Genomic DNA, 13,455 nt, shown 5'->3' on the forward strand with positions numbered 1-13,455 from the left:
AGGAAGACCATTCATTCATATTCTTTAAATACCAACATATGGAGACTTCCTCTTTATTCTATGAAAAAAAGTGCAAATTTGTAATGGAGTTTTGTGTGGTTGGAAATAGGTGAGCACATTGTTTAGTTTCTACTTATCAGTATAAACCTTAAAGAGGTTAAATTAAATCTGTTTAGTATTAACACAATAACGATAACAATAATAAAACAGTATATTGGATAAAATAGGTTGAATTTTATAGATTAAAAATCAGTATATATAAAATGAGTTCATTATATACATTTTTTGAGACCTGAAACAAATTAATCTCTCATAGGACCAATTTCCTTGTAGGCAAATTAGCAAATGAATTTTCTATGAAGATGAGATATATTTGCAACATAGGATGCACTGAATAAATGGGAACTATTTGTGTTATACTGCATATTCTGCCAAAATAATTTTTCTTAAATTTCCAATCCAATTTTAATTACCTTTATTCTATTGTTAGTTACAAGGCAATGTTGTTTCCTAGTAATTTCTGTGGCAAATAATGAAATATTTTTCTATAAATGAAATCTAATTTTCCCATTTATAAGTCAATTATGATCATCTCAGCATCAACAAAAAAAAGTGAGCAGTGGTCAGGTGCTATTCAAAAACTTATATTCAGTTTCAAGTAAATCTTTTGGTTAATGGATCTTGGATTAATCTTTGTTACATTAATGAATTAATTGTAACACATTTGGGGGCCACATGAAATAGAATAGGTATGAAAAGAAAATCTAAAAGAGAAAAATGAAAATATTTAACAAACATGGACACCTTTAAACCCAATAGTTATCAAAGAAATGCAGAGTAAAACACTGCCATGTAATTTGCCAAACAACAGCATCAAAAAATTTACATTGCTAAGAAGGATATAGTAAGGCTCTCATAACTTGCAGGTAGAAATATAAATTGTTGCAATCTCTTAGAAAAAATGTCATAAATCCTGTATACCTATGTACCTGGTATGTTTCCTCTTAATGGTTTTTACTGAGGAAGTAATTCTAAATATAGAAAATCTAATAGCACTATTGACAATAATAAAATAAAAGAGGGGGATTTGTAAATGAACTTTAATGGAATATTAATTAGTGCCCTGAATATCTTCCATTTGTCCCTCCAGAACCACTGGATCTCAGTTTTTTCCCCCTTTGGTTTCTGCCCAGAAAGTAATCTATACAGATGACTTAGGTTCTGTTACCATTTGGCTACCAGTTAGATTCTAGCTGAAGTGAATCCCATCGGTGACTGAAGACAGGCAGCAAAGTAGTTTTGGAGTATCTGTATTTCCAGGGCTACTTATCACTGTGGAATTACCCAAGATTGCCAGGACTCCTAGCTGAAGGTCACCATGGATCGCTCACAGACCTATTGCTGCTCACTGCCCTTGACCTGCAGGCCTAGCCACAGTCCTAAGCCCTGGATTACTAGACTGCCCCTTACGAACTTCCGCCCATTGTTCATATATTTGTAAATAGTTCTTAGACCATCAGTTTCCTACTAGGATTAAAAATAAAAATGTTTACAAAAGTTCAAAAATGTTTAAGCTATAGTTCCAAGTGATTAAGGAGTCCAAATGTTTATGCCACTCTAACAGAGCTGTTTGAAAATGCATCTAAAAATTTAAGAAAATAATACTCAAAAATGTTGAAATTCCTGCCTTTGGCTAGCAGCCTTCCAGGCGATTTTTGTTCTTTCTTCTTGAATATTTGCCTCATGTTCTACAGTGAACAAATATTTTTTTTTCATATATTACTTTTATAATGAAAAAGAAGCTCTTCATTAAAGTGCTCAGTGAGTTAAGGTATAAATATGCAAAAGTTTATTTAGCTGATATTTCAAAAGTCCTTTGTCTCATATCATTACCACTGTCTTTCTCCTTAATTTTGCGTATATGCTTGTTTCCTTTTTCTCCATCCCAGCTCTTGTTCTCATCCCTCTTTATTTCTCTTCTACTTTATCTCTCCCTTTCTTCTTCCCGGTTTTGTTTTCATTTTCTTCTCTTTTCAATCCCATGCTTAAAACCGTGTCTTAACATTTCTTCCTCTTCAAACTATTTCACCAAAAAAACTGTATTACATGTTTTGCGAATTTATCATGAAAAAAAAACTGCTCTTAATATTTTCAAAAATGGCTTTACTATTTCCTATATTTCTTTTCCTTAAATAGAACTTATTTCCCTGTGACCATGGATTTTTTTTCCCCATGAATAAATGAGTAGCCTTTGATTTAGAAGTAAAAGTTTCTCAACTGCCCCTAAAGTCATGTAATTAGGTTTATTTTTTACCACTGACATTTGATAATTAAGAGAAACCATGAGAAATTATTAGTATATTATACTCATATTGGTGCCTCTGGCTGTATCCATTTATTAAACTGTCAATTAGTCATTTTATTACAATAAAAACTATTGTTCATTGAAAAAATAATAAGATGATCTGTAGAGGTATAAAGGTAAAAATTTATTAAGATTTATTCAAAAAGCTGTCCTATTGTAGTGAGTAAATATCAGGTGACACTGGCTTCCTCTAAATACAAAACAAATGGTTTTATCCACAATTAAGTGCATTTTTATGATAGTTCTTAGGTTATAAATGCTGAATCTTTGATGAAAGTATACAGAGTTTAGGTATTCACATTTTAAATTTTATAACTGAATGTTTACAATAGCTTCCTTGAAAATATGCTCTTTAGATAATCTGAAACTTCTTACATTTTAGGGATAGAATAAACCTCTGAGAACATCTAATTTCCCAAATCTGTATTGTAACAAATGACACTTATTTACAAGAGATGTGGTCTGATGTGCCTGAAATCACATGTGGAGCTCAGAGTACAGTGCAGGAAACAAAGTTAAATGGTTCCAATAGAATGTAATTTCTCTGACAGAAGTGGACATAATTCCAAGACAGCAAGTCAGCAGAAAGGCAAAAGAATGTGAACATACTAACATGAAGACATGAAAATATTCAAACATGCAAGATAAAGGTTGGCCCATATGGCTGGAACAAAACATTTAAGAAAAAAAGCAAAAGGATATAGGCAATAGGGGCAAGCTGAAGACAGGTCATAAAAGTCTTATGTTTTACTCTAAGGAGTTTGGATTTAACAGTAAAGTATCAACGATAAACCACTGGCAATTAAAAAATAAATTTGTATTCTGGCCATGAAGTAACTGAAAGTAGAAACAGCCTGTTGCCAGAAAGGAAGGGGGGGGGAAGGAAAAGAGAAAAACTGGATAAAATATATAAAAACAATTTTCAGACATGTGACAATAGTCAAGGTAGGACTTTGATCCCTGGAAGGAGGGAGACAAGTGAGATTAATGTTGTAATTGCCCTGGCTTTCTGGCTGCAATCATTTTCTGAACCTCAGCGCAATGAAGAACAATCCAAGAAGAGTGTAATGGTATCTTAGAATGAGGACAGACATTGGAGTTCAGAAAGGTTGAAGATTTTGGAACGTTGAGAACATGGACAAATACACTGGAGAAGAGGAGGAGAAATGGAGAAATCTTCATAGGGCTTCAGGGGATCATCTTGAGTCTACTGCAGAAAATCCCTGGCTGAGCACGTATCTGGGAAAGGACAGAGCTTAAAAAGCACTGGCATGTGCTAAAAGTGCCAATCAGGCAGAATACTGGAATGTGTAGGAGACAGCCCACAAGAGTCATGCTTTCGTAGTAGAGCTACCCTAGCCACACAGCAGAGATCACCCAAACCTACACTAAATAAGATATTTTTAAAAGTACTGAAGGGGCGCCTGGGTGGCTGAGTTGGTTAAGTGACTGCCTTCAGCTCAGGTCATGATCCTGGAGTCCTGGGATGGAGTCCCGCATCGGGCTTCCTGTTCAGCAGGGCGTCTGCTTCTCCCTCTGACCCTCTTCCCTCTTGTGCTATCTCTCATTCTCTCTCTCTCAAATAAATAAATAAAAATCTTTAAAAAATAATAAAAAAATAAAAGTACTGAAATGATTTAGCTGCCTGCAAAGAACCTGCTGGAACAAAGTCCAACAACTTCCAAAATAACGGAACAAAATCCAAAACACTGTCAATATCACAATGGTCAGAATCCAGTAAAACATTACTGGGTGTGTGAGGAAGCTAGAAAATGTGACTCATAACTGGGGAAAAAAGCTACTGTGAATAGACAGACTCAGAAATGAGAGAGATGGAACCTTCTGACAAATACAATAAACCAGCTATTGTAAATATGATTTTGAAAGTCAAGAAAAAATGAATACAGTGTGAATATAGATGGGATATTTTTTAAAGGAACTTCATGAACTTACAATATCTAAAATTGGGATGCCTGGGTGGTGCAGTCGGTTAAGCATCTGCCTTCCACTCAGGTCATGATCCCAGCGTCCTGGGATTGAGTCCTGCACTGGGTTCCTTGCTCAGCAGGGAGTCTGCTTCTCCCTCTGCCTGCCCCTCCCCCTGCATATGCTCTCTCTCCTAACAAATAAATAAACAAATCCTTAAAAAAATATATCTGAAATAAAAACTTCACTGGAAAATACCTAAAGCAAATTAGACACTGCAGAAAACAGATCAGTGAACTTGAAACATCAGCAGTAGAAACTTCCAGATATAGAAAGAAAAAGAAAGAAATGAACAGAGCCTAAGTTAATGTAGGCATATATATATATATAAAATACTTTGTTATATATATATAAAATACTTTATATTATATATAGTATAATGCAGGCCATCATATATATATGATGTTTTTAACTAGAATCAAAAGGGGAGGCGCGTAAGAAATATTTGATGAAATGGCCAAATCCAAATAAGATGAAAAGTATAGAATTGCTCAACAAACCTTAAGCAAGATGTATCCCAATAGAAAAGGTGATTTAAAAACAAAACAAATTAAACCTTAAATCATCAAAAATAAAAGGACACCTATATATCCACACATTACATACATGGTAGTGAAGGCAAGAATTACTGCGAAGGTCTCATCAGGAAAAAAAAAAAAAGAAAGGAAGTGAAAAGAAAGAAAAAAAAAAAGAGCAAAATCTTTAAGATGATGATGGAAGAATTCCAGAAAAGATGGCAGAATAGGACAACCCAAAGCACAATTCATCTCAGGGATACAACTAGGTAACATTCACATCAGTATAAATAACCCAGAAAAGGACAGGAAGACTAGGAGAACAAATTCCGTAACTAAAGGGACACATGGGGCTGTCTGTGGGTGGGAGGGAAGGATGCTGCTGGAATGGAGAGGGGAAAGAGACACTCTCACACAGGAGAATTTGTCTTCCCTGTGTGCACTCTCCACACACGTGGCTTTGAAAGCCGGAGGGGCTGAATTTCATGAGTTCTTAGAACCAATGGGACTCAAAACCTGAAACTATAAAAATGATTGGGCTCAGCTCTGGGAAAGCCTGGAGGGCAAGAGAAATCAGTCCCCGCCCTTAAAGAGACAGCATAACAAACAGCCCGCATAGCTGCTGCAGTTTGAAAAATGCCTGGGGCATGCAGAAGGGAGCGTGCTTCACTAATCTCATGAGTGTGACGGAAGGTCAGGGATCCTTGAGAGTTTCTTCAGAAACAAAAGAGCTGGTGGACACCATTACCTACTCCCACCTACCAGCATAAACACAGGGCCACCTGCAGGAATCAGAGAAGCCCAGGTACTCCCTCCTTGATAACACTGCATGCCCTGCACCTCCCTCACCCCCTGCACTTCAGATCTGCCGTCTCCAGCCAGGTTGGCCTTCGTCTTAGTGAATGCAGGTCCCCTCCCCCACACAGTTTGTGGACCCTTGCCCTTCGCAGAGTCAACCCCTACAAAATGCTCTTAGCCAGAGCCCTTCCAAAGAGGTGCCACAAGCCTAGCAATGTGCAAGCACCCCAACAGGGGCCAGCACCACTCCGAAGTGGCACAGGGAGAGGGGAAGATAACCACACACACCACTCCACCTGTGGCCCCAGCAGTGGGCAAGGGACAGACAGCTGGTCTGACTGCAGGCCCTGCCCACCAATGAAAGCTTCTCAGGGGGACAAAACAGGTAAAGCATCCTGCAGTTTGGTGCTACTGTTATCTCTGGCGAATGGTTGGTCTGACACAACTGAAGCCCAAGGCAGCCCAAGACTGGCCCACTAACACAAAAGAGACCAAGCACTGCCCACAACAGGCAAAGAAAGCCATTGCAGATGACTGCACTGAAGGAAAAAGCAACTCAGCCACAACAGCAGGGCATACGCAACACACATAGGAATCACCCCTCAAGTGCCAGGTTCTGGTGAACTGGGGACACTGCATTACAGGACCTCTCCTTCATAAGGCAGGAGGCATAGCTGACTTTCCTAGCATACAGAAACAGACGTAAAGATTTAGACAAAATGAGAAAAGGAAGTAGGTCATAAATAAAAGGACAAAATCATAGCAAATGATCTAACTGAAATAGACACAAGTAATATGCCTGATAGAGAATTTAAAGTAATGATCATAAAGATATTTACTGGACCTGAGAAAAGAGTAGAGGACATCATTGAGAAACTTAACAAAGAAAACACAGAAAAAATACAATCAGATATGAACTCAATAAATGAAATTAAAAATACACTAGATGGAAATTAGTAGACTACAGGAAGAAGAATGGATCAGTGACCTGGAGGACAGAGTAACTGAAAGCAATCAAACTAAGCATATGAGAGAAAAAAGGTATACAAAACAAGAATAGATTTAAATCAAGTGTAACAGCATTCACATTATTGGGATTCCAGGAGAAGAGAGAGAGAAAAGGTACAGAAAATTTATGTGAAGAAATAGCCGAAAACCTCCCATATCTAGGGAAGGAAATAGACATCCAGATCCAAGAGGCACAGAGAGCCCCCTCTCTGAACTAAATCCAAGAAGGTCCACAGCAAGACAAAAAGTAATTGAAATGGCAAAAAGTAGCAATAAAGAGAATATTAAAAGCAGTAAGAGGAAAAAAAAAAGGCAAGAGAAAAGAAAACAATTATATAGAAAAGAAAACATATATACAAGAAAAACCCCATAAGGCTATCAGCTGATTTTTCAGCAAGAAACTTTGCAGGTCAGAGGGGAGTGAGACAGGTTATGTTCAAAATGTTGAAAGGAAAAAAAAATATGCAAAAAAAAAAAAAAAAAAAAAGCTGTATCCAGCAAGGCTATCATTTAGACTAGAAGGAGATATAAAGAGTTTCCCAGGAGCTAGTTCTTTGAAATGATTAACAAAATTGACAAACCTGGGGCGCCTGGGTGGCTCAGTCATTAAGCATCTGCCTTCAGCTCAGGTCATGATCCCAGGGTCCTGGGATGGAGCCCTGCATTGGGCTCCCTACTCCGCAGGAAGCCTGCTTCTCCTTCTCCCACTCCCCCTGCTTGTGTTCCCTCTCTCACTGTCTCTCTCTCTGTCAAATAAATAAAATCTTAAAAAAAAAACAAAACTGACAAACCTATAGCAGTACTCATCACAATCAATAAATCAGTAAGCAAATAAATTGAGAAAGTGAGAGAGGACTCAAAGAAAATCAGAAATGAAAGAGGAGAAATAACTACTGATACAGATAGAAAAAGGATTATAAGAGAATGATTATATGCTAACAAATTGGACAACCTAGAAGAAATAGATAAATTCCAAGAAACATATAACCTCCCAAAACTGCATCAGGAAGAAATTGAAAATTTGAACAGACCAAAAACCAGCAATGAAATTGAATCACTAATCAAAAAACTCCTAACAAACAAAAGTCCTGGACCAGATGGCTTCACAGGTGAGTTCTACTGAACACTTAAAGAAGAATTAATACCTATTCTTCTCAAACTATTCCAAAAAACAGAAGAGGAAGGAAATCTGCCTAGCTTCATTCCATGAGGCTAGCATTACCCTGACACCAAAACTAGATAAAGACACTACAAAAAAAGAACTACAGGCCAATATCACTGATGAACATAGATGCCAAAATGCTCAACAAAATACCAGCCAACCAAATCCAATAATACATTAAAAAAATCATTCACTATGATCAAGTGGGTTTTATTGCTAGGATGCATGGGTAGTTCATCACAAAGCAATCAATGTGATATATCATATCACAGAGATAAAGGATAAAAGCCATATCCTCATTTCAATAGATGCAGAAAAAGCATTTGACAAAGTACAACATGATAGAAACCCTCAATGAGGTAGGTTTTAAAGAACATATACCTGAACATAATAAAGGCCTTATATGAAAAACCCACAGCTAACATCACCCTCAGTGATGGAAGACTGAGAGCAGTTTCTTTAAGATCAGGAACAAGACAGAGATATCCACTCTCACCACTTTAATTCAACATAATACTGGAAATCCTAGCTACAGGTATCAGACAAAAAGAAATGAGAAACATCCAAATTGGTAAGGAATAAGTAAAACATTCACTATTTGCAGATGACATACTATATATAGAAAACCCAATACTCCACCCAAAACTACTAGAGCTGATAAATGAATTTAAGGTTGCAGGACAGAAAGTCAATATACAGAAATCTGTTCCATTTCTATACACCAATAATAAAGCAGCAAAAAAAAATTAAACAGTCCCATTTAAAAATGTACCAAAAATTATAAAATTCATAGGAATAAAATGAACCAAGGGCGTGAAACACCTATACTCTGAAAACCAAAAAACACTGATGAAAGAAATTGAAGAGGACACAAAGAAATGGAAAGATATTCCATGCTCATGGATTGGAAGGACAAATATTGTTAAAATGTCCATACAACCCAAAGGAATCTACAGATTTAATGAAATCTCTATCAAAATATGAACAACATTTTTCAAAGACCTAGAACAAACAATCCTAAAATTTGCATAAAATTACAAAAGACCCCAAACAGTCAAAGCAGTCTTGCAAAAGCTGGAGGTGTCACGATTACAGACCTCAAGTTATATTACAAATCTGTAGTGATCAAAAAAATATAGTACTGGCACAAAACAGATGCATAGATCAACAGAACAGAATAGAAAGACCAGAAATAAACCCATGATTATATGGTCATCAGTCAGTCTTCAACAAGAGGCAAGCTAATGCATTTGAATAAAGGCAGTCTCTTCAACCAATGGTGTTGAGAAAATGGGACAACTACATGCAAAAGAATGAAACTGGACCACTTTCTTACACCAGACCCAAAAATAACTCAAAATAAGGACCTAAATGTGAGCCATGAAATAATAAAATCCTAGAATAGAGCACAGGCAGTCATTTCTCTTACATTGGCCTTAGCAACATTTTTCTAATTATGTCTCCTGAGGCAAAGGGAACAGAGGCAAAAAAGAACTATTGGAACTATATCAAAATAAAAAGCTTCTGCACAGTGAAGGAAACAAAACTAAAAGACAACCTACAGAATTGGAGAAGATATTTGCAAATGACATATCCAATAAAGGGTTAGTATCCAAAATATATAAAGATCTAACTCAGCACCCCAAAAACAAATAACCCAATTAAAAAGTGGGCAAGACGGGGTGCCTGAGTGGCTCAGTCCGTTAGGCGTCTGCCTTCAGCTCCAGTCATGATCCCAGGATTCAGGCTCTTTGCTCCGTGGGGAGCCGCCTTCTCTCTCTCCCTCTGCCAGCCATGTCCCCGTTTGTGCTCATTCTCTCTATCTCTCTGTCAGATCAATCAATTCAATCTTAAAAACTGGGCAGAAGACATAAACAGACATTTCTCCAAAGAAGACATTCAGATGGCCAACAGACACATGAAAAGATGCTCAACATCACTTATTATCAGAGAAATGCAAATCAAATCAAAACCACAACGAAGTATCACTTAACTCCTGTCAGAATGTCTAAAATCAGCAACACAAGAAACAGCCAGTGTTGGCAAGGGTGTGGAGAAAATGGAATCCTCATGCACTGTTGGTGGGAATGCAAACTGTTGCAGCCACTCTGGAAAGCAGTATGGAGGTTCCTCAAGAAATTAAAATGACAACTACCATACAATCCAGGAAGCACACTACTGGATATTTCCACAAAGAATACAAAAACATTAATTTGAAAGGCTACATGCACCCCTCTGTTTATTGCAGTATTTACAATAGCCAAATTATGGAAACAGCACAAGCGTCCATCAATAGATGAATGGATAAAGTGGATGTGATATACCCACACACAATGGAATATTATTCAGCCATAAAAAATAATGAAATCTTGCCATTGGCAACAATATGGATGGATCTAGAGAATATAATACTAAGCGAAGTCAGTCAGAGAAAGACTAATACCATATGATTTCACTCATATGTGGAGTTTAAGAAACAAAACAAAGGGAAGAAACAAACCAAAAACTACAAACAAACACAGCTACCAGAAGACAGTGGGTGGGAGATGGGGTGGGTGAAAAAGAAGGGTATTAAGGGTGCACTTATCATGACAAGCACTGAATAACTGCTGAATCATTATATTGCATGCCTGCAACTAATATAATACTGTACATTAAGTATACTGGAATTAAAGTTAATTAATTGATGATGGAGAAGACAACATAATCTTCAACCTGGAATAAATGATCTTAGAAAACAGCCTTCAAAAGTGAAGGCAAAATAAAGAATACAGAAGAAATGCTGAGAATGTTTTGTTATCAGACTTGCAGTTCTAAATAATACATAGATAAAAGAATAATTTAGGAAAATACTTTGAGCCACAGAAAAATGAAAATATAACTAATTCAAATTTGGAGGTACCTTACAATCTGACTAGAAATTTGCTCTAAAATCTTGCTATTTAAAGAAGGAAAACTTTAAGTAGATAGAAAAAGAAGAGCAAATTAAGTTGAAGGGAGGAAATAATAGAGTGGAAATAAATGATAAAGAAAGTGGACTAGCAGGAGAGAAAATATATAAAAGCGAAGTTTTTTAAAGATCAATAAAATTTATAAAGTTCTATATAGAACTCATCAAAGAAAATGTACACTATCACTATTTTCATTAATGAAATGCAAATGTTAATAATGGATCCTACACACATTAGAATGATAGTAATGAAATATTATAAGTAATTTTATGGTAGCAAATTTCACATTTTTGATGAAGTGGGTACATTTCTTAAAAGACATTAATTGCTAAACAACCAGACAGGAGGAAATACACTATATAAATATTACCTACTAAAAAATTTTTCAACTAATATTCTTCCCACAAAGAAAATTCCAGTTAGCTTCAGTGGTGAATTCTGTGCAATATTCAATAATATTTACACCAAACTTACACAAAATCTCAGAAAAAATAAGCCCAACATTCCAGATGCCAGATCCAGCATAAACCTTACAAGGGTAAAAATAAAAAAGGGGGCAGCACGTGCCTATTTGGCTCAGTTGGTAGAGTGTGAGACTCTTGATCTTGGGGTTGTGAGTTTGAGCCATATGTTAGATGTAGTGATTACTTAAAAAAAATAAAATCTTTAATTTTTTTTCTAATGAATATAGATACAAAGTTCACTAAATACTAGCAAGTAAAATCTGCCCATTTATAAAAGGATAATATATTATGAGTACATGGGGTTTACCTGAAGATTCCATGATTGCTGTAACATTCAGCAATCAATCAATGCAATTCACTTTATTTTACTGTTAACTCTGAGGATTTAGAAGTATTTGATAAAATTGGAAAACAGTTAACACAGCAATATATTAATAATAACTAGAAAGGAAATTTCTTAATTAGATGAACATAATTTATAAAAATACTACAACTGACACTATAATGTCTTAATGTTGAAAGACTGATTGTTTTCTCCCAAGATTGAGAGAAATTAAAGACACAGTGGATATACATACATACTTATGGATTAGAGGGCTCACTTTTTTCAGTATGTCAAATCTCCCAATAAATTTATAGATTTAGTATATCAGTCAAAATTCCAGCAAGTTAATGATGTTTGTTTCATGTTTTGTCAATTTGTTTTTTGATTTTTTTTAATATTGGCCATTGCCATATTCTCAAATTCATTAATCATTTCTTTTACAGTACCTAATATTCTATTAATCCCATCTAGTATTTTTCATCTTAGATTGTCTTTATGAATATCAGATTTTGCAGTTATTTTTAAGTATTTTAACTTGCGTCTTTTTAAAAAATTTCATTCATATTTCTCAATATCCTCATGCCTATTTTTTTCACCTTAATAAACACATGGGATATAATTATATTCCCTTTTTTAATGGTATTGCCAGTCGATTATATCATTTGCATTATTTCTGTTGATTATATTTTGTACTCATTATAGGTAATATTTTCCTGATTTTTTACATGCCTCATAATTTTGTATTGGAATCCCAGAATGGTAAATGTCATCTTACTGGGTGCTAGATAAGTCTGTATTCTTTTAAATATTCTTAAGCAGAGTAGTAACGATCAGATTTGCATTTTGAAAATGTAAATGCTAATTCCAAGAATAGGGCAAATAGAGAACATTTCACTGGAATAAGAAAGCTCAGTTAGAAAACTGTTGTAGTAATCCAGCCAGGAGACAAATTATGAGAGTTTAATCAGTGCCTAACACAGTGCTTGCCAAATGATAATCACTGGATGATTATTTGTTGTGTTGGACTGATTCCTGATCAACACATAGTAAATTAAATTAACTTTTTTGATTTATAGAATATTTTATATTGGAAAGCAATTCCATGCTGAAGGAAACTATCCTGAAGAAGAAGATAGTAAAGTCAGAAATTAAAATGCTTCATATTGACGACTATGGTAAAGTTTTGTGCATGCTATGTTATTTAAGAACAACATTCTCTGCATCTTATAGTTTTACATGTAAATGACTCTCCATCTTTAATATTTTGCTCTTTCTTTAAAAGAACTTCCTTTACAGTTGTCCTTTCCCAAAGATTTTACGGACCGAAACCAGTATGCTCTTCTGTTAATAATGTAAGTATTTTACTTGTTTTTGAAATGAAGGAATCTAAAGGCTTTATAATTTTTCTGATGCCTCACATGACAGCATTCTGATTAAAAAACAAAAGAAGTCCTATGTGTGTAGTTAACTGTGCAGCTGTCAGTGGTAAAAGCTCATCAAAGACATCACCACAAAACAATAGGGAGGGATGTGGAATTTGTTTGTACTTCTTACCTCCCAAGTTGAACTCAATGTTACTGCTGGGAATAGTGACACATGTGGTTTGGCTTATGGATGTCTGTTTAGCAATTACTCAAGCCCTATGCTCATTTTTTTTGTTTTGTTTTCATATACAATATTGGTCTCTTTCTTTCTTTGCAATATATTTGTCATATCAAAGTTATGCTGCATTCATAAGAGCAATTTTTTTAATTGTTGTAAGAATACTTAATATGAGATCTACTCTCTTGACAAATCTTAAATGCACAATAGAGTATTGTTAACTATAGGCACAGTGTTGCATAGCAAATCTGTAGAACTTAACTCATCTTGCATGACTAA

General features: G+C 35.5%; 1 protein-coding gene across 7 annotated transcripts in view; it reads left to right on the top strand.

Moving 5' to 3' along the window:
• DPP10 (dipeptidyl peptidase like 10) overlaps nt 1-13,455 on the top strand; it is a 691,476-nt gene that overhangs the window by 632,458 nt on the left and 45,563 nt on the right. For all 7 annotated transcript variants that reach the window (XM_073884902.1, XM_073884889.1, XM_025857215.2 and 4 more), the window contains 2 exons: nt 12,651-12,749; nt 12,857-12,926. In XM_073884902.1, coding sequence (XP_073741003.1) covers nt 12,651-12,749; nt 12,857-12,926 — 169 coding nt within the window. The remainder of the gene's footprint in view (nt 1-12,650; nt 12,750-12,856; nt 12,927-13,455) is intronic.

The sequence above is a fragment of the Callorhinus ursinus genome, unplaced genomic scaffold, assembly GCF_003265705.2.
Source record: "Callorhinus ursinus isolate GAN/ISIS: 27379988/994484 unplaced genomic scaffold, GSC_fseal_2.0 scaffold2, whole genome shotgun sequence".
In the NCBI taxonomy this organism is placed as follows: Eukaryota; Metazoa; Chordata; class Mammalia; order Carnivora; family Otariidae; genus Callorhinus; species Callorhinus ursinus.